This window comes from Excalfactoria chinensis, chromosome 19 (genome assembly GCF_039878825.1).
Source record: "Excalfactoria chinensis isolate bCotChi1 chromosome 19, bCotChi1.hap2, whole genome shotgun sequence".
NCBI classification, from domain to species: Eukaryota; Metazoa; Chordata; class Aves; order Galliformes; family Phasianidae; genus Excalfactoria; species Excalfactoria chinensis.
Genome location: NC_092843.1, coordinates 4,830,598 through 4,850,101, shown reverse-complemented (window position 1 = coordinate 4,850,101; position 19,504 = coordinate 4,830,598). Strand labels below are relative to the sequence as shown.

The 19,504-nt window shown below is 61.3% G+C and overlaps 2 protein-coding genes across 11 annotated transcripts in view; both read left to right on the top strand.

The window, feature by feature from the left end:
- MYO18A (myosin XVIIIA) overlaps positions 1–19,504 on the top strand; it is a 29,580-nt gene that overhangs the window by 5,484 nt on the left and 4,592 nt on the right. For 2 of the 10 annotated variants that reach the window (XM_072353541.1, XM_072353537.1), the window contains exons 3-41: positions 3,668–3,730; positions 3,929–4,006; positions 5,158–5,245; positions 5,312–5,421; positions 5,497–5,673; positions 5,762–5,972; positions 6,073–6,215; positions 6,655–6,755; positions 6,831–6,894; positions 7,023–7,167; positions 7,840–7,851; positions 8,283–8,456; positions 8,527–8,617; positions 8,697–8,889; positions 9,204–9,290; positions 10,046–10,187; positions 10,273–10,432; positions 10,524–10,710; positions 10,852–11,092; positions 11,490–11,599; positions 11,679–11,744; positions 11,979–12,107; positions 12,493–12,636; positions 13,397–13,486; positions 13,563–13,682; positions 13,758–13,869; positions 13,957–14,084; positions 14,169–14,323; positions 14,968–15,091; positions 15,174–15,374; positions 15,647–15,757; positions 16,483–16,587; positions 16,656–16,802; positions 16,871–16,984; positions 17,127–17,243; positions 17,317–17,400; positions 17,528–17,665; positions 18,361–18,546; positions 18,628–18,767. In XM_072353541.1, the coding sequence (XP_072209642.1) occupies positions 3,668–3,730; positions 3,929–4,006; positions 5,158–5,245; positions 5,312–5,421; positions 5,497–5,673; positions 5,762–5,972; positions 6,073–6,215; positions 6,655–6,755; positions 6,831–6,894; positions 7,023–7,167; positions 7,840–7,851; positions 8,283–8,456; positions 8,527–8,617; positions 8,697–8,889; positions 9,204–9,290; positions 10,046–10,187; positions 10,273–10,432; positions 10,524–10,710; positions 10,852–11,092; positions 11,490–11,599; positions 11,679–11,744; positions 11,979–12,107; positions 12,493–12,636; positions 13,397–13,486; positions 13,563–13,682; positions 13,758–13,869; positions 13,957–14,084; positions 14,169–14,323; positions 14,968–15,091; positions 15,174–15,374; positions 15,647–15,757; positions 16,483–16,587; positions 16,656–16,802; positions 16,871–16,984; positions 17,127–17,243; positions 17,317–17,400; positions 17,528–17,665; positions 18,361–18,546; positions 18,628–18,767 (4,988 nt within the window). Of the gene's footprint in view, positions 1–3,667; positions 3,731–3,928; positions 4,007–4,328; positions 4,461–4,755; positions 4,813–5,157; positions 5,246–5,311; positions 5,422–5,496; positions 5,674–5,761; positions 5,973–6,072; positions 6,216–6,654; positions 6,756–6,830; positions 6,895–7,022; positions 7,168–7,839; positions 7,852–8,282; positions 8,457–8,526; positions 8,618–8,696; positions 8,890–9,203; positions 9,291–10,045; positions 10,188–10,272; positions 10,433–10,523; positions 10,711–10,851; positions 11,093–11,489; positions 11,600–11,678; positions 11,745–11,978; positions 12,108–12,492; positions 12,637–13,396; positions 13,487–13,562; positions 13,683–13,757; positions 13,870–13,956; positions 14,085–14,168; positions 14,324–14,967; positions 15,092–15,173; positions 15,375–15,646; positions 15,758–16,482; positions 16,588–16,655; positions 16,803–16,870; positions 16,985–17,126; positions 17,244–17,316; positions 17,401–17,527; positions 17,666–18,360; positions 18,547–18,627; positions 18,768–19,504 lie in introns of all 10 variants that reach the window. The other 8 variants (XM_072353546.1, XM_072353543.1, XM_072353545.1 and 5 more) reach the window with 6 other exon arrangements.
- LOC140260827 (uncharacterized) lies at positions 1,130–3,634 on the top strand. Its single transcript, XM_072353553.1, has 4 exons — positions 1,130–1,293; positions 1,905–1,973; positions 2,356–2,411; positions 2,869–3,634. Exons 2-4 carry the CDS (start codon positions 1,934–1,936, stop codon positions 3,517–3,519), a joined length of 747 nt encoding a protein of 248 aa, XP_072209654.1. The 5' UTR covers positions 1,130–1,293; positions 1,905–1,933; the 3' UTR covers positions 3,520–3,634.

The window sequence follows — 19,504 nt, the reverse complement described above, 5'->3', positions numbered from 1 at the left end:
CAGGAGGAACTGGGTGTGATGCCTGGGGGGGCTCTGGGCAGACCCCATTGTGCTATGGGGTGCTAGCCACGCTCTGGGTGCTGGGCAGCCTCTCTGGCTCAGCTCCAGGCTCCTATTTATTTATTTACCAGTGAAATTCCTCAGGCAGGGTGCAGGCATGCGCCGTCCAGCTCTGATGGGGCAGAAATATTCCAGAAACGCACCCGATCCAGCCAGACCACAAGCATTTGTGGCCCTGCCGGCGCACCCCACATGCCCGCACTGGCCATGGGCACCCATGTCCAGAAATGCTTCCTCTTTATTTCCTTGTGTCTTACCTGGAAAGCTCCTCATTTACCCTTTATTCTGCCTTTGCTATGCGGGTGGTGCTGTCCCCACTGCAGAGGTCCACAAGAGGCTCTGGGGAGGGGGCTGGTGCCGTGCCGCAGCTGTAGGGTTGGTGCATTGTGGCTGGTCAGTGGGTTCCTATGGAGGCAGATGCAGCCCACGGGCACCAGCACTGACTTCCAGGCAAAGCCACGTGACTCTGGTCAGAGCCCTGTCCCACTGTTGGAGGGCACAGCCATGACCTTTTGGCTGATAACACCATGGCGGCTGCCGAGGACAGCAGTGTCACAGCTGACATGCTCTGCTGCGCCATTCCTATCAGCATCCCTGGTGCATGACCCAGGAGAGGTGTGTGGAGAGGGCTTGGGGCAGCCATGGAATGGGGTTTTTTGCCCCATAAGTGGCTCCGAGCTGCCTGTTTCCCACAGCAGTGGTTTTGGCTCAGGGCACGTCTGATGCCCACGGTGGACAGGAACTACCGTGACACCTCCTGGCATCCCCACGCCTGGTGCTTGCTGTCTCCATTGTGCATCCTGTCGTGATTTGGGGCACTTTCACTGTGCTGTGGTTCTGGGGTCAGCCACAGCAGCTTGGTTTGGCATGAGGACAACCCTCCGTGCCACCCCGCGGGGCTCAGGGCTCTCCATCCCCAGCGTTACTCCACAGGGCCACCCAATGCAGTACCATGAGGATCCTCAACACAGCACTGTAGGGGCGGGCAGTGGGACGGGGGCCGGACGCTTCCCGAGCAGCCTCAGGGCCCACATCACTTCCTCCAGCAGCGGGGGAGAGGCCCCGCTGCCCTCCCGTCCCCCCCCTCCGTGCGCCCTCCGCCTGCTGCGCGCGCCGCCGGGGCCCTCGCATTCCTTGGCTATTTTTAGGGTGGCCCTATCAGCCCAGCTGTCCCCGTGCTGCCGCCAGCCTCACCCACCGCCTCGCGCCGCGCTCACCCCCTGAACCCCCGTGGTAAGGTGGGGAGCTCAGGGCAGTGGGGGGGGGCATTCCCTTAGTGGGGTGAAGGCAGCAGCAGGGGGCCGCTTTTGGGAGGGGACCCTGTTGTCAGGGCTGTTTGGAAAGGGGGCACGGGGGGAGCAGAGGGTTTGGGGGCCTTCTGTGCCCGGAGCGCCGTGCCCAGGAGGGTGGGAGGGGGCCCAGGTGCTGAGGGGAGGGTGCTGTGATCTCGCATAGGTCAGGGTGCTCCTCCGTGCTTTGGGGCAGCTCTTTGCAGCGCCCCAATGGGCAGCGCTGGGTCTGCCCTGCTGGGTGTTGGGGTGCTGTGCTGTGTGGGGGTGGTGGGACCCCGCGGGGGCTGCCCGGCCGCTGGCACGGAGTCGGGCTCAGAATAACCCCCAGAGTGTGCAGCGCGTGCGCGGGGCAGAAATATCCCTGCGCTCACCCCGGCATCTGCTTACAGCCGTGGGCTGCGGCGCGGGGCACCATGTGCAGTGCTGGGCGGTGACCGAAGCGGCTTTATTTGCAGAATGAGTTCCCATCCCCAAGCACTCCCTATGGACAGGGCTGGCTCAGCTCGGGGTCCCTGGGTCCCCATCCCGCTCACCTCTGCCTCTCTCCCCCAGCCAGGGCTGCGGCTCCATGAGACATCGCCATGGCCTTCTCGTCCCGCTTTGCGTTCTGGGAGCAGAAGGGAAGTGTTGCTCGTGGTTGCTCGCACCCCGCTCTGCCCCCCAGCACCCATCGCACCCATGGCAGCACTGCTGGGGCCGGAACTCACCCAGCACTGAGGCACCCCCTAACACGACCTCTAACAGCCAGCACTAACTCACTCTCTAACTCAACCAGGGCTGTGAAGGGGCTCTATCAGTTGCCCCACTCCCTGGCCACAGCACAGCCCTCCTGCTTTGGGGTTGCTGTAACCAGGCTGTGCCTTTTGCCATCCCTCCCATCCTGCAGATTTCTGTGCTGAGACTTTGCATCCCCCCCCCAAACCGCACAACGAGGGGCCGGGTGCTGTTCCCATAGTGTCCCTTCAAGGGCTGAAACGCGCCCCTCTCCTTTGTGACCCTCAGGTTAAGGACGAGGACAAAGCCTTAGCTGTGAAAAGACCCGGGAAGGAGGACGGGGCTGTAAGTGTGCAGGGTGTGGGGCAGGGGGCACAGTGCTGGCTTAGGGCTTGCCCTCAGCTGGGGCACAACTCTGAGCAAATCCCCCTCCTGCAGCCGCTCTGGGTGTGTGGGGTGTGGGTGCTTTTGGTGGTGGTCTCTGGTCCCTGTCACACAGAGTCTGGCAGGACGGAGGTTCAGAGCTTGCTGTGAGTTAATGCAGCAGCTGCCAAAGCTGGCAGAGGGGGATGTCTTACAGGTTTCACCATGCACTGAAGACAGAGTGGGCTGAGCACGATGAGGTTTCGCTCCGTACCTGCAGCTCAGGGCTTGATGGGCTCCTGGGTGTGGGGACGGGGATGTCAGCGTTGCGCCCTCAACCTTGGAGCTGTAGGGTGGGCAGGGAGGGGATTGACCCCTTGTCCTGGTGGGCACTGCTCCGTCTGATCCCCACTAACCCCTGCTGTCTTCGTGGCTGCAGCCAGAGAGCCCAAGCCCAAATGCTGCGAAGGATGCAGCTCCTGCACCCCCAAAGCCCGACCCCCCGAAGAGCCCCGACCCACCCGCAGGGAGCACGAAGAGCCCAGAACCGGTGCTGAATGGGGCCACCAATGGGCCTGAGGGTCCCGGGGCGGGCAGCGAGGCACAGGGGGATGATGGGCAGGGGCTGTCCCGCCGCAAAGTGGTGCGGGTGGTGCGGAAGGTGGTGCGTAAAGTCCTGCCAGGCGATGATGCTGGTGAGGTGAAGCCCCCCGAGCCCGTGCCACCCCCCAGAAAAGAGGAGATGGTCCCTCCCGCACCACCCCCTCCGCCACCCCCAGCCAAGCCGTCTGGTCCTGCCAAGCCAGAGCCCAAAGATGAGATCTCAGCGGGGCTCACAACCCTCATGGCCAAGGGGAAAACCAAAGAGCACCGGGCGCGGGTCCGGCCAGGGGACAGGCGGGAGGAGAAGTCCCCTGAGCCGGCTGCGGGCGATGCAAAGCCGGCTGCGTCCCTGGCTGCCAAAGCCACACCAGAGCCTCCAGCACGGCCTTCGGGAGGGAAAGCGGAGCCTGCAAAGGCATCCGCCCCAAAACCCACCGCCCTGGAAAGGCACAAGGTAGCGTGTGTGCATACAGCATGGGTACCCTAACCTGTGTGGCAGAGCATGGTGTGAGCTCACTCGCATGGCGTGCCATGGTTTTGGGGTATGCGGGGTGTGCGGTGACACGTGGGGACGTTATTTGGGGTGCACCCCGTCACACTGCCCCTTATCTCCCCATCGCGCTCATGCCGAGAAGAAGCAGCAGCCTGGCGAGAAGCGACCGACCCCAGCAAAAACCGCCCCGGGACCCCCCCAGCAGGTGTGTGGGGGCAGGGTTTGCAGTGCCACATGCCCTGCAGGGCTGCCCGGGGCGGTGCTGGGTGCTGTGGGTATCCCCCTGTCGGGGCGGTGTTGGTCACAGTGGGCTGTAGGGCTGAGCACGTGCTGGTGATGTCCTCTGTGCCACCAGCAAGGGCTGCGGGGCGGCTGCCTGCTGCTAATGGTGCTCTGCCTCCAGGCTGCGCCCGGCCCCGCGCCCCGGCTGAGCCCATCGGAGGAGGCCCAGCGCCGGCTGGAGAGGATCTTCACTGCTTCTGTAATTCGGGTGGGGGGGTTGATGCTCAAGCTGTGTGGGATGGGCTTAGGGTTAGGGGTAGGGATGGGAATGTTACCCCATCCTCAGCGTGCACTCGCATGGGGCTTTTGTGACCCCAGATTTGGCCATTGGCCCCATGGTGCCGCACTGGGTGCTGCTGGATGCAGGCAGCATGTTTGGCAATCTGCCCTGAGAGCTGCACATGGCCCTGGGAGCCACCGTGCGGCATCACCATCCTTGTGTGCGTTGCGCGGCTCTGCTGGCGCTGCTCTCTGCCTCTCACCCCTCTCTTCTTTCTTTTCTCCTCTCTTGCTGCTGTCAGTTGGACCCCGCCGCCCCAGCCCCCAGCCAGGTACCGTACCCCTGTCCTCAGCAGCTCTCTGCCCCCGCTGCCCTCCCGCTGTCTTCTGTGTGCCATTGGGCCGGCATCTGCGCCCGCGCCTCGTGCTGGAGTGTAAGGCTTTCCCCACTACGGAGGAGCCAGGAAGGCACCCTGCTTTCCTGCACATCCCAGCATGCAGCACCGTCCCCAGCAGTGCACTGCCTGCACCTGCTCAGCAGCCTTGTGGCCACTGTGCACCCCCAGCTCCATGTGTCCCCAGCACCGTCCTGGCTGAGCGCTGACCCCATGCCCGGGGGCTTTAGGGTGGCTGTGCTGTGCCATAAGGCTCCATTCACTTCCCCCATGCTGGCCACGGGACAGAGTGTACCTTTTCTGACCCTCACTCCCCATCTGTCGGCCCCAATAGGGACAAGCAGACGATGCTGCCTCAGTCCCTGTCGGCCCCAGCCCTGCTGCAGCTCAGGTTTGTCTTTGGGGCTTGCTCTGCTAGCAGGTAGTAGCAATGTCCCCGAAGTGCCAGCCTGGCCTTTCCCACACCTGTGGGATGGCCATCATTGTGCCGTGTCCTGTGCCCATGCAGCATGCCGTGTCCCATGGCACACCATGTGTCCCTGCGTCCCAGCATGGGGCTGCAGTTTGGGAATGGGGGTGACCATGATGAATGCACCCTGAAGTCACTGTGGCTTCGTGTCCATCCCATCCGTGGCAGAGACCTGGGGTACCAATCCCAGCCAGGGGATTCCTGGGGCAGCGGGGTGTCAGGTGGGTTTGAGGCTCCCTCCAGCCCCTTTGTCTCTCTGTCCCTCAGGCCAAGACAGAGGAGCAAATTGCTGCTGAGGAGGCTTGGTATGAGACCGACAAGGTGTGGCTGGTGCACAAGGATGGCTTCTCCTTGGGTGAGTCGGGGTCTGGCTGGGGCATGGGGAGCTTTGGGGACCCCGCTGAACCTCATGCCCCTGCAGGCAGCCAGCTGCGGCCAGAGGAGCCCAGCGCCCTGCCCGAGGGCAAGGTGAAGGTGAAGCTGGACCACGATGGAGCAGTCCTGGAGGTGGAGGAGGATGACGTGGAGAAGGTAGGGCTGCGGGATGGGGGTATTGTGGGGCAGTGGGGATCCCAGTTCCCCTCCTGACCCCCTCCTCACTGCCAGGCAAACCCTCCATCCTGTGAGCGCACAGAGGACCTCGCCAGCCTCCTCTACCTCAACGAGTCCAGCGTCCTGCACACGCTGCGGCAGCGCTACGGCAGCAACCTCATCCACACCTACGCCGGCCCCGCCATGGTGGTCATCAACCCGCTGAGCTCCCCCTCCATGTACTCCGAGAAGGTGACGCTGGGATGGGGGGGAAATGTGACGTGTCCCCTTGCAGAGCTGTCGCTGTTTGGGGTTGGGGTGCTGAGTGCCATCCCTGCAGGTGATGCACATGTTCAAGGGGTGCCGCCGGGAGGACACATCCCCGCACATCTACGCCGTGGCGCAGGCCGCCTACCGCAGCATGCTGATGGGCCGCCAGGACCAGGCGGTGGTGCTGCTGGGCTCCAGCGGCAGCGGCAAGACCACCAACTGCCAGCACCTCATCCAGTACCTCGCCACCATCGCCGGCAGCACCGGCAAGGTCTTCTCCGGTGAGTCCCCGTGCATGCTTTGCGCTCACGGCGCGCTGCTCTGTCGCTTTCTCACGCTGCCAGCCCCGCGCACCGCACCGCCCCGCTTGTCTTCCTGCAGCGGAGAAGTGGCAGGCGCTCTACACCGTCCTGGAGGCTTTTGGCAATAGCAGCACCAGCATGAACGGCAATGCCACGCGCTTCTCCCAGATCATCTCCCTGGATTTCGACCAGGCTGGGCAGGTGGCGTCCGCCTCCATACAGGTGAGGGGCTGCACAGCCCCCTGCACACCAGAGTGGCTCCATCCCACGGGGGTTTTCTCCACGACCTCTGCAGACCTACAGCCTCACTGTGGTTGCAGCCACACTGTGCTCACATCTTTGCGTCCCAATGTGCACGGGCGGTTGGAGAGCAGAGCACAGATTAGGTTGGCTCCCTTTGCTGGTTGGATTGTGCTGATATCAAGGGGTCCAGCAGCCCTTAAAATGGCAGCTCCACTGGTATGCTGCCCAGCAGCACCCGAAGGGATGCTCATGACTCACTCAGATCTTTGTATTAAGCAGTGTCTTCTGGCGGAGGTCACAGAGACCTCTGTGCCACCACAGGGACCCAGGGCTGACAGCAAGGACCAGGCTGGGGCTGGGGATCTTGGTGTGAATGTGTCCCCCAGGAATGGTTCCCAATCCTACCCCCATCTCCTAGACGCTGCTGCTGGAGAAGCTGCGCGTTGCCCGGCGCCCAGCCAACGAGGCCACCTTCAATGTTTTCTACTACCTGCTGGCCTGCTCTGACAGCGCCCTGCGGTGAGTGTGGCCTTGATGGGGGCTCGGGGGGCTCTTACCTCCATGGGGACCAACCTGGGGGTTTTCTTCCAACAGGACTGAGCTGCACTTCAACCACCTGGCGGAGAACAACGTCTTTGGCATCGTGCCCCTCGCCAAGGTCCTGTGTGCTGTTGGTCTGGGTGGGGGGCTGCAGTGGGTTGGGGACACGGGGAGAGATGGAGTAGCCCTGTCTGCCCAGGCAGAGAGATTGCACCGTGTGCCAATGGCTCTCTTTGCTCCTTGCAGCCAGAGGAAAAACAGAAGGCCACCCAGCAGTTCAACAAGCTGCAGGCTGCCATGAAGGTGATGGGCATCTCCAGCGATGAGCAGAAAGCCTTCTGGCTGGTCCTGGGAGCCATCTACCACCTGGGGGCTGCCGGAGCCACCAAAGGTAACAAACTGCTTGGGGCTGGGGTGTGTTAATTAGCTGAGCTGGGGTCTGCTGGGTTTTCCAGCTGGAACCTTGGCACGTGGGCTTGACCTGACAGCTCTCCTCTCCTGCACTGAGGGCAGGAAATTTGGCTCAGGTGGGCTCAGGGGACTTAGGCTGCCTCTGTGGCTGCTGTTCTCCCCATGGAGTCTTAAGTCACCCCTGAGGTGCTGAAAGCTTCCCTTACTGCTTGCAGGCTCACAGGAGAGTTTGGACCAAGGGATTTTGCAGCTCAGGGGGAGAAAAATGGGAAGGGAATTTGGGGAGAGCTCCATTCACGCAGTGTTTTGGAGGGGTTTGAGGGACATTGTGCTGTCCTCAGGGTGTTTCAAGGCACTAGAGGGCAGCAGGACCCCACTGCAGCACTGCTGCAAGGATGCACGGGTGGTGTGGAAGCCTCTGCATAGGGCCGGGGGCATCCCAAAATCCCAGTTATGGGCAGCATTCCTGTGTGTAGCTGCTTGTGGGGAGCACTCCGAAACCTGGTCAGAAGGAGCATCCCCAGATCCTGGTTTGGAGTTTGGCACGGGTTTGGGCATCCCCACACTGCGTGCCCACGCTGTGCTGTGCCGCGCCGTTGTTTCTAACCTCTGTCTCTGTTTGCATGGTGCATGCTGCCCTTTTGCAATGCAGACGCCGACGAAGGTAATGTCCTGTTCTCCGTGCGCCTCCGCCTTCCCCAACCCTTGTGTCATTGCCTTCCCTCTGTCCTGTCACCATTAACCTGCTCCCACCTCCCTGCGTCCGTGTGCCCATTTGTCTGTCCTGCCACATCATGGTGGCCAAGCAGGGCCATGTCCCCACACTGGGGCAGCTCGGAGTCCTGTGCCATCTCTGTGGGTGGCAGCAATGGAGAGGGCTGTCTCCATGTCCCCAGCGTGGCTCTGCCTTGCAGAGGGAAAAAGCTCCTTATTCTCATCTCCTCTAATTGAACCCCAAAATGCCATCTCTGAATGGCTTTCACATGCCACCCCTGACCCCAACCCACCATGGGGAACCCCGTGACCATTTAGGGTATAGCGGCAGAGCCCCACATATGTGACAACCAGCACTGAGCTCCTCTTTCTCCCCTTTAGCTGGCAGGAAGCAGTTTGCACGACACGAATGGGCTCAGAAAGCTGCCTACCTGCTGGGCTGCAGCCTGGAGGAGCTCTCCTCCTCCATCTTCAAGCACCAGCCCAAGGGCAGCCTGCAGCGCTCCACCTCCTTCCGACAGGGCCCCGAGGAGCCGGGCATGGGTGATGGCACAGGTAGGGTGCTGGTGACCCTGGGGGGGCATATGGCCAGGGATGCTCAGGGCACAGCGGTCCCCTCCTGCAGGTCCCAAGTTGACGGCGCTGGAGTGCCTGGAGGGCATGGCTGCAGGCTTGTACTCGGAGCTCTTCACCCTGCTCATCTCCCTGCTTAATAGGTATAGAGTGGGCTTTTGAAGGGCCTGGGGGTCTGGCAGCATTTGTCCAGACACACATCCACCCTGCTGTCCCCTGCAGAGCCCTCAAGTCAAGCCAGCACTCGGTGTGCTCAGTGACGGTGGTGGACACCCCTGGAGCCCAGAACCCCGAGGTGGCAGGGCAGAGCCGTGGGGCCACCTTCGAGGAGCTGTGCCACAACTACACCCAGGAGCGCCTGCAGCTCCTCTTCCACCAGCGCACCTTCGCCCAGGAGCTGGAGCGCTACAAGGAGGTAGCAGGGACCCCCTGGCCACCAGGACCCCCTCCTCTCCTTTTCTCTCTGCTCCATCATTGTCAAGTCCCCATGGTCCCCCTTACTTCCCAAATCTCCTAACCGGAGATCACTCCAGGCCGAGTCAAACCCAGTCAGCTCTGTCACTGTCTCTTTCCACCATGGGGTTTTCCGTAGGGGCTCCCACAGTGTAGAGAAGCAGGGCAGTGGGAGCCCTGGGAACCCCCTCAGCTTTGATCCAATTGAACTGAGCATTCCTAATGCTGCTCTGCAGTCTCGAAGGCTTTAACCGCTTCTCTGTCCATCCTCTCCAGGAGAACATAGAGCTCGCCCTGGCTGACACAGAGCCCACCTCCTGGGGCTCTGTAGCTGCTGTAGATCAGCCCTCCCACCAGGCACTGGTAAGCACACACATTTTTCATGGCCACCATGGGTCCCAGCTTTGCTGTGTCCATTTCCATCCCCAGACCTGCTTCCATAGCGTGGATGAGGGGCTGGAGGCATTAGTGCTAGTGAGGGGAAGGAAAGGTGCTGTAAGATGCTTTCACAAAGGCTTGGCAATGAGAGTTAAACTGCATGTGTGCAGTAGGCCAGTGCTGCAGGGAGGATAGCAGGGGTCTCTGGTGGTCCTCAGGGTGCTCCACTCCCCAGAGTGCCTCCATCCTTTGGGTGCTCTGGTCCCCAGGGTACTTTAATCCCTGGGTCCCTTAGGCATACCAGTCCTTGGGGTGCTCCGGTCCCCATAGTGCTTTAATCCCTGATGTGCTCCAGTTCCCAAGGTGCACAGGTCCCTGGGGTGCTCTGCTCCCTGGCGTGCTCCATCCTCAAGGTGCTCTAATCCTTGGTCTGCTTTGCTCCCTGTGGTGCACCAGTCCCTAGAGTGCTCTGGTGCTGGATGGGGTTGAACAGTCTAAGTGGGGCTGATAGTGCTGGCCCCACACTGGCTTTTCACTTAGCTGAGTGCATTAGTTTGTTCCCTGGCAAGGCTGCTGCATTGCCTATTGCCTTTCTTCACTGGGTGCACACTAAGCAGGGGTTGCCTAACATGGTGCAGAATTGCTTTGCTGCTTGTGTTGCATGCAGCCCAGGTTTCCCTCCACTCTCCCCTGTCCCTTCTGGCATCCAGATCCTGGTGTAAGTGTGGTGTCACCCACAGGTCCGCTCACTGGCACGCACCGACGAGGCACGGGGGCTGCTGTGGCTGCTGGAGGAGGAGGCCCTGCAGCCAGGAGGCAGCGAGGACACCTTGCTGGAGCGGCTCTTGGCCTACTATGGCCCCCAGGAGGGGGGCAAGAGAGGTTGGGATGAGGACCGGCACTACCTGGATGTGTTGACCAAGCCACCTGTGGTTCCCATGCCCAGCAGTGCCTTGTGTTCCTACAGGGCATGACCCGCTGCTGCCCAGCGACAAACCCCGGCACTTCTTCCTGGGCCACAGCTCAGGCACCAACTGGGTGCACTACGATGCCACAGGCTGGCTCAACCACGTCAAGCACAATCCAGCCACCCAGAACGCCTCCGTGCTGCTGCAGGAGTCACAGAAGTGAGCGGGGTCCCCAGATTGGGGGAGTGGAGCAGGGGGTGGTTTGGGGAGGAGTAGATTTTGGGGGTGACGGTCCCTTTGTACCCCCCAGGAAGATCATCAGCAGCCTGTTTGCGGGGCGCGGCAGCTCGGCGCTGGTGCTGTCGGGCTCGGTGGCAGGGCTGGAGGGGGGCTCACAGCTGGCCCTGCGCCGGGCTACCAGCATGAGAAAAACCTTCACCACCGGGGTGGCTGCAGTCAAGAAGAAATCGCTGTGCATCCAGGTCAAGCTGCAAGTGGTGAGCAGGGAACACCGGGGCTGGGGGATCCCACCACCACGCTTTGTGCATCCTGTCACCCTGCTCTGGGTACCCTCCATGGCACAAGGGTGTGAGACCCCAACGGCGCCGTCCCGTATCACTGCTTTCCTGTCCCCATAGGACGCCCTCATCGATAGCATCAAGAAATCCAAGCTGCACTTTGTGCACTGCTTCCTCCCCAAAGCGGCGGGGAGCAGCGGGGACCCCCGGGGGCTGCCGTGCCGTCGGGTGAGCGGCAGTGAGCTGGAGCTGCCAGCTGAGCACTGCGAGCCTGCAGGGCTGATGCAGCTGGATGTGCCCCTGCTGCGTGCGCAGCTCCGCGGCTCCCGCCTGCTCGATGCTCTCCGCATGTACCGCCAAGGTGAGAGCCCCCCCCGGCGGGTCAGACCCCCATGTGTGCTCCGCGGTGCCCCCTGGGGATCCCCTTTGGCACACGCTTCACTCCGAGCAGTGCTGCTGCCAGTGTCCTCCTCCCAGCTGTTGTCACACTGGGGACACACATGGCCTTACTTGGGTGTCTGTGCCGGTGCTGCCTGACTGCTGGCAGCTCTCCCGGGCTGTGGGTGACACACGTGTCTCTGCTCTCCCCCGAGGCTGCTTTCTCCCCAGATCTTGGCCAAAATTGTTCAGCGTGGCCAAGGAAAGACTCATTCCACGCAAGAACAAACAAAGGAAAGGGCATGGGGCTGTGCCTGGCCATCCCCCAGGTGTGCCGACTGCCCCATAGCTGCCCCATGGCCCTGCTCTCCCCACTCCAGGCTACCCCGACCATATGGTGTTTGCTGAGTTCCGGCGGCGCTTTGACGTGCTGGCCCCACACCTCACCAAGAAGCACGGCCGCAACTACATTGTGGTGGATGAGAAGCGGGTATGCAGCAGCCTTGAACCTGTACATCCTGCATCCCACACCCCGTGTCCCACACTCTGATGCTTCTCCTTCCCCACAGGCAGTCGAGGAGCTCCTGGAGTCGCTGGACCTGGAGAAGAGCAGCTATCATATGGGTCTGAGCCGGGTAGGAGCCCTGCAGGGACATCCCTGCTCTCTGTGGATGGGGCACGGGTGGGCGCGTGGCACAAGGGCAGCACTGTGCGCTCCCCCTACGGCATTCCTCAGGGAACAAAAGCCCCACACAGGGCCACCCACACTGGGATGAGGGCTGCAGGGCTGGGGACAAAGGCAGAGCACCCCTTTCCCATTGATGTGACACCGGAGGGATGCTGGCATCTCACCGCACTCCCCCCTCCAGGTGTTTTTCCGTGCTGGTTCACTGGCCAGGCTGGAGGAGCAGCGGGACGCACAGACCAGCAGGAACATCACCCTGTTCCAGGCGGCGTGCAGGGGCTTCCTGGCACGGCAGCACTTCAAGAAGAGGAAGGTTTGTAGTGCTTCTCCCCTCCCCGCTCCTCTGCGCACAATTTCGCCTAAAATGGGCAGCGCAGCCTTTCTGCTGCCGCCTGGCCCAGCGCCTCCCCCTCCCGCCTCCACTGAGCTGTGGGGAGTTGTGGGGCCGGCTGTGGGGCTGTGGGCTTGGTGCTGCCCCACCGTGCCAGGATGGAGCAGTGGTGCCAGCTCCCACTTTATAATTAAAGACTGCGTAAAATAGGCATCGCTGCAGCACCTCGGTGCTGGAAGCAATCAGATAGATAAGCCGGGGGCAATTAGCCTGCTTAATAATGAAGGGGAGCGTGCTGGGGTGCTGAGCACCCATGCATCCCAGTCGGACGGCGGTACCCCAGAGCTGACGCCGTGCCCCGGTGCAGATCCAGGATTTGGCCATCCGCTGCGTGCAGAAGAACATCAAGAAGAACAAAGGGGTGAAGGACTGGCCCTGGTGGAAGCTCTTCACCACCGTGAGGCCCCTCATCGAGGTGCAGCTCACCGAGGAGCAGATCCGTGGCAAGGACGTGGGTATCGCCGCACCGCGGGGATGGGGCAGGGTGGGTTGGGGGGAGGGTTGGTGTTGACCTGAGCCCTGCAGGGAGGAGGGATGTGGGACCGTGTGTTGGATGCAGGACACTACAGTGGGTGAGATGCATGACCCCATGGTAGTTGTAGGACCCCATGGTGGATGTAGGAACCTGTAGTGGGGGTGGGGTGCAAAATCCCACGGTAGATGCAGGACCCCATGGTGGATACGGGACCCCGTGGTGGATGAAGGACACTGTGGTGGATACAGGACCCTACCTGGGTGAGAAGCAGGGCACCCCGTGCCCCCCAGCACCAGGCTCGAATTGCTCCCTAATTTGCGAATCAGCGTGTCATTAGCATCCCAAGAGCCGGCTGTTGCAAGAGCCCAATTACAAGGCATGGAGAATGGAAATGAAACCGTGTGCCAGGAGGCGTGCACAGGGGGGAACCAGACACTGTGCCCCCGCCTGGCACTGAGCCACCGCCTGGCTCAGCTTTCACTCTGACCCACTGAGATGGTGTCAGTGCTGAGGGCTGCAGGGTCCCCTCCTGGTCCCATCCCCTCTCCTGGGGGGGCTCTCGGAACCCTCTCCTCTGGAGGCTGCCAGGCGTTTTGGTACCATTTATGGGGTTGGAGTTGTGCTGGGAAAATCCCTGCCCAGCCCTTGGCAGGGGGAGCCCCCACACTGCCCGCCCCGTCCCGGGGGAGGTGGGGGTGCTGCCAGCCCCATCCCCTCCCTCACCGCTCTGTTGCAGGAAGAGATCCAGCAGCTGAAGAGCAAGCTTGAGAAAGTGGAGAAGGAGCGCAACGAGCTGCGGCTCAACAGCGACCGCCTGGAGAGCAGGGTAGGTCCCAGCCCTGGGGTGGGCTCAGCACGGTGCCGTGTCCCCCCTGCTGCTGCCACAACCCCACTGTCCCCAGATCACGGAGCTGACATCGGAGCTGACGGACGAACGCAACACGGGAGAGTCGGCCTCGCAGCTGCTGGACGCCGAGACGGCTGAGAGGCTGCGCGCCGAGAAGGAGATGAAGGACCTGCAGGTATCCAACCGTGCTCCCATCCGCCCCCGCCGCCACCACGCATCCTTGTGGGGGCTCACCGTGTCCCCTTCCCAGGCCAAGTACGATGCTCTGAAGAAGCAGATGGAGTCCATGGAGATGGAGGTGATGGAGGCTCGGCTCATCCGTGCGGCCGAGCTCAATGGGGAGCTGGATGATGATGACTCAGGTAGCGTCCCACCATGGGCACAGCGTGGGCGCAATGTGGGGTACCCCATGCAGCATCGTCCCGCTCAGCCCCCATTTCCCCATGCAGGTGGTGAGTGGCGGCTGAAATACGAGCGGGCGGTGCGGGAGATCGACTTCACCAAGAAGCGGCTGCAGCAGGAGCTGGAGGACAAGCTGGAGGTGGAGCAGCAGGGCAAGAGGCAGCTGGAGCGCAAGGTGAGTGCCGCTCCGCACCGCGCTCCCCACCATGCCCCCAAGCCCACCCTGCAGCGCTGACCCCCCAACCTGCCCTGCCCACAGCTGGCAGACCTGCAGGCGGATGGTGAGGAGAGCCAGCGGGCGCTGCAGCAGCTGAAGAAGAAATGCCAGCGGCTGGCAGCCGAGCTGCAGGACACCAAGCTGCACCTTGAGGGCCAGCAGGGCCGCAACCACGACCTGGAGAAGAAGCAGCGCAGGTGGGGTTGCGCGACGCGGCGGTGGTGTGGTGACATCGCTCTCGGAGCCTCGCAGAGTGCTTTTACCATTTTAGCTGAGATTTGGGCACCCCACCAGCTCCCACTTGGCTGAGGTGCTTTGCACAGGGAGTGCTGCCTTCACCCTGCTTTGGGCACGGGGGGTACTCGGGGGGGGGCACCCCTTATGTGTGCTGGGGGACCCTCGTGCTGTGCTGTGTGGCTCCGCTCTCTCCCCATCCCCACTCCCAGCCCCAAAGTTTGCTAACGTTATTAAGCAGCGGGGACGCTTTCATCTCATTATGGTAATGATCGTGCACACAAATACAGCGAGAGAATCCAATCTAATTAATTTCAATTTCCGCGGATTGGAGTCTGTGCTAATGCAGCTGTTTATTACCCGGCGCAAAGAAAAATGGGGATTAGCCGCCGGGATGCGTAAGGCAGGTCACCGAGCCGGGGCGATTTTCCAAGCCCTGGAGGCAGCGATTTCCTTGCAAACCCCTCTGATCCCATCCTGAGAGGCTGAGCTGCAGACACACAGCCCTGAAGGCTGCATAGGGCTGGGATGATGGGATGGGGAGCTGATGCCGGAGGGGGATGGTGGAGATGGGAGTCCCTGAGCGTGCCGTGCTGTTGCTGTGTAGGTTTGATGGAGAGCTGTCGCAGGCACACGAGGAGGCACAGAGGGAGAGGCTGCAGCGGGAGAAGCTGAGCCGTGAGAAGGACGTGCTGGTGGCTGAGGTGTTCGGCCTCAAGCAGCTGCTGGAGGTGAGTGGTTGCCCATCCAGCACCGCTCCGCTCGCCGTGGCACACTCCAGAGTCTCACCATTATGTCCCCATCCCAATGCAGGACAAAGATGCAGACATCGCCGGGCTGACACAGCGGGCGGAGGCGCTGGAGGCAGAGCTGCAGGACATCTCCTGCCAGGAATCCAAGGACGAGGCGTCACTTGCCAAGGTGAAGAAGCAGCTGCGTGACCTGGAGGCCAAGGCAAAGGACCAGGAGGAGGAGCTGGATGAGCAGGCCGGCACCATCCAGATGCTGGAGCAGGTAGGGCGGGCGGGGAGGGTTTCTGGGCGGGGTGGTTTCGCACAGAGCTCTCATTACTGGGGACGGGCCCGCGGAGGCGGCCGCCCTCACTGCGCTGTCAGGCCTGGTTCCCAGAACCCCTGGTGCCATGGCACGGCACGTTGCGGCAGGGCGGGTGGCACGGGCAGACTCGGAGCAGGGGGTCCTCAGGGTGAGGGGGGCAGCAGGCTGTGGTGTCCCCGTGCCCCCCACATCCTCTGGGCTCTGATGGACCCCCCCCCTCCTTTTTTCAGGCCAAGCTGCGCCTTGAGATGGAGATGGAGCGGCTCAGGCAGACCCATGCCAAGGAGGTGGAGAGCCGCGACGAGGAGGTGGAGGAGATCCGGCAGTCGTGCCAGAAGAAGGTAGGCCTTGCCCATTGCTGCACTATGGGGGCCAGGAGACATCCCGGGAGATGCCGGGGCTGTGGTCACGCAGCGCTCGGATCCCACACGCCCGCTGCCCAGCTCCAGCAGCCTGGCAGGTCCGACCGGTCCCGGGCATCGTGTGCACATTGCACAAATGGGAGTCACCGCGTCTGGCACGGCAGGTCATCGGCGTCCCCGGGGCACGTGGTGGCACACACAGGATGCCGGCACCACGGCCCCAGCTGGGCTCACCCAGGGTCATGTTAAGCTGGACATGAGCTGTGTCCTGCTTTACTGGGCGTGGTGATGACGGATCTGTGGTTGGACTTAATGATCTTTGTGATCTTTTTGATCCATAATAATCCTGATTCCTATAAAAGAGAGAAGGTTTAGATTGGCTGCAGGGAAAAACTTCTTTACGCAGATGTTGGTGAGGCTGCAGCACAGGCACTGCCCAGAGCCATGGGTGCCCCATCCCTGCAGGTGCCCAAGGCCACAATGGGGCAGTGGCCAACCCCATGGGTAGGAATCCGCCCACAGCAGAGGGTTGGGGCTGGATTTCCTCTGAGATCCCCCCCCCAATCCAACTGCTCTGTGATTTTATGGTTCTAGATTCTGTGATTTTATGGTTCTAGATTCTGTGATTTTATGGTTCTGTGGTTCTACAGTTCTGTGGTTCTATCGTTTCTGTGATTCTTATGACTTGATGGTTCTTGCCACAGCTGAAGCAGATGGAGATGCAGCTGGAGGAGGAGTATGAAGACAAACAGAAGGTGCTGAGAGAAAAGCGGGAGCTGGAGAGCAAACTGTCTGCAGTCAGTGATCAGGTAGGGCACAGTGCACCCTGCAGGGGAGTTGCCAAGGCACAGAGCGTGGCACAGAGCCCCTGCTGCAGGCCAACCAGAGGGACTTTGAGACGGAGAAGCGCCTACGCCGTGACCTGAAGAGGACGAAAGCACTGCTGGCTGATGCACAGATCATGCTGGACCACCTGAAGAACAACGCACCCAGCAAGAGGGAGATCGCCCAGCTCAAGAACCAGGTGCGTGGCCCGAGGGGCTGGGGATGTCCCATTGCCCCCTGGCCGGGTGCTGAGCCATACTTCTGCAGCTCGAGGAGTCCGAGTTCACCTGCGCAGCCGCTGTCAAAGCCCGCAAGTCCATGGAGGTGGAGATCGAAGACCTTCACCTGCAGATTGATGACCTCTCCAAAGCCAAAGCAGCGGTAGGGCATTCTGGGGCTTTTCCCACTCAGAGGGGGACGTGTCCATGGGGAGACCCCTGCCCATTCTGCGCTCCCTTCCCAGGGGGCTCAACTGGGCAGGGTGGGGTTCTGAGGTGCAGTGGGAGATGTTCTTTTCCCCCAGCTGGAAGAGCAGCTGAGCCGGCTGCAGCGGGAGAAGAATGAGGTGCAGAGCCGCCTGGAGGAAGACCAGGAGGACATGAATGAGCTGATGAAGAAGCACAAAGCAGCAGTGGCCCAGGTGAGGATGGACACCCACACCCCTTAACACCACTCCCATGCCCACTCTGCTAACAGCCCAGCTCGTCTTGCAGGCATCCCGTGACCTGGCACAGATGAACGACCTCCAGGCACAGCTGGAGGAGGTCAGCAAGGAGAAGCAGGAGCTGCAGGAGAAGGTGAGGAGCCAAGCTGGGGTGGGGGCACCTAAAAACCCCGTGGGTCCCCCAGCATCCTGGGTGCTGCCCCCAGAGCAGGGCAGGGTAGGGAGAGCAGGATGCTGGTTCTGAGGCTGCCTACCCACAGCTGCAAGGGCTGCAGAGCCAGCTGGAGTTCCTGGAGCAGTCCATGGTGGACAAGTCGCTTGTGAGCAGGCAGGAGGCCAAGATCCGTGAGCTGGAGACCAGGCTGGAGTTTGAGCGGACGCAAGTCAAGCGCCTGGAGGTGGGCACTGTCATCTCCCTTACAGACCCGTCCCCTCTCCCCACAGAGGTGTCACAGTGCTGTGACCACCACCATCCCTGGGCCCCCCACACCGCACAGTTCCGCTCCCATGGGCACTGATAACTGTAATCCACCACCCAGCCTGGCAAAGTGCTGCTATTTCCCCGCATTGACTTAGTGAAATTATAGACTCTCCCAACCCCGCTAAACGCAGCCTGCTTTATATTCTGCCTTTGCAGCTCTCTGCCGGGGGAACTGAGCAGCTTAGCTCTCCTCTTAATATTTTCCTAGCTGTTATTTCCCTCCCCACTCTCTCTGCCGGGGCCATAAATATGCAGCGGCTGGCTCGGCGGCTGGCGGAGAATGGAAGCTATTTTTTCCCTACATTACATGCTGTAATTACTTCACACAAAGTTAAATCTATTTTTCCAATTCACCAAAGCTCCTGCAATTGTTCTACCCCTTCCCTGGCCCCAGGGGGGTGGTTTCTCATTCCCCCCCCCTCACCTCTTTCCTATCCCCTCATGTAAATTCATGGGGCTGGGATCCATCCTGGTGTGAGGACCACAGTAGGTGGGTGTTTCTGCCAGGTGGCTCTGGATGGGTGGTTGGGTGAATGCATGGATGCACACGTGGATGGATGCATGGGTGCATGGATGGATGGAGCACAGGGAGAACACTTTGCTGCTCCACAGAGCCTGGCCACACGGCTGAAGGAGAACATGGAGAAGCTGACAGAGGAGCGGGACCAGCGAGCAGCTGCTGAGAACAGGGAGAAGGAGCAGAACAAGAGGCTGCAGCGACAGCTCCGTGATGTCAAGGAGGAGATGGGCGAGCTGGCCAAGAAGGAGGCGGAGGCCAGCCGCAAGAAGCATGAGCTGGTGAGGGCATCACTGCGGAGCCCCCACAGATTTAGATTCCCCTTCCCCGCAGCCCAGGCTCACCCCATTCTGTCCCCACAGGAGATGGACCTGGAGAGTCTGGAAGCTGCCAACCAGAGTCTGCAGTCGGACCTGAAGCTGGCCTTCAAGCGCATTGGGGACCTGCAGGCTGCCATCGAGGATGAGATGGAGAGTGACAGCAATGAGGATCTCATCAACAGGTGAGTGTGCCCAGAACTGACTCCTGCATGGGGCACATCACCTGGGCTCACTGCTTCTCCTCACCACTTCTGAAACACCAAGGGGGCCCTTGGTTTTGCCCAGTTCTAGCAAGATGCTGTCCATCCATCTGTCCATCCATCTGTCCATCCGTCTGTGCACCCATTGCATCCATCCATCCGTCTATCCATCATTGCACCCATGCATCCATCATTGCACCCATACATCCATCATTGCACCCATGCATCCATCCTTCCACCCATCCGTGCATCCACCCATCCATCCTTGCACCCACTGATCAATCGATACATCCATCCATCCACCCATCCATTCATGCATCCATCCTTACACCACCCATCCATCCACCCATCCATCCATCCATCACCCATCCACTCTTCCTCACACCCATGCACCCACCCATCCATCCATCTTTGCACCCATGTGTCCACCCATCTGTGCATTGTGCACCCACCCAGCCCTCCCTCCACCCGCATCCTGGTGCAGCTTCACCTGCTGGCACATCCCCAGCCACAAATCCTGAGGACATCTGAGGGACCCCAAGGATCAGGGGCAATGTGGGGTCTCAGGGCGCTGGAAACCAGCCCAGCCCTGCAGATGGACTCAGAGCAGCCAAACCTTCCCCCTCCCCATCTCATCCCATCTCATCCCCTTTGATTTGTTCCCCATTCATCGCCCTGCCCGACTTGGTTCCCTTTTTTCTTTTTCTTTTTTTTTTTCC

Coding starts and splice junctions, on each gene's coding strand:
- LOC140260827 (XM_072353553.1), top strand. CDS start 1,934: ATGGCCTTCTCGTCCCGCTTTGCGTTCTGGGAGCAGAAGG. Junction 1,974..2,355: donor TGCGTTCTGGGAGCAGAAGG/GAAGTGTTGCTC, acceptor GTGACCCTCAGG/TTAAGGACGAGGACAAAGCC. Junction 2,412..2,868: donor CCGGGAAGGAGGACGGGGCT/GTAAGTGTGCAG, acceptor TCGTGGCTGCAG/CCAGAGAGCCCAAGCCCAAA.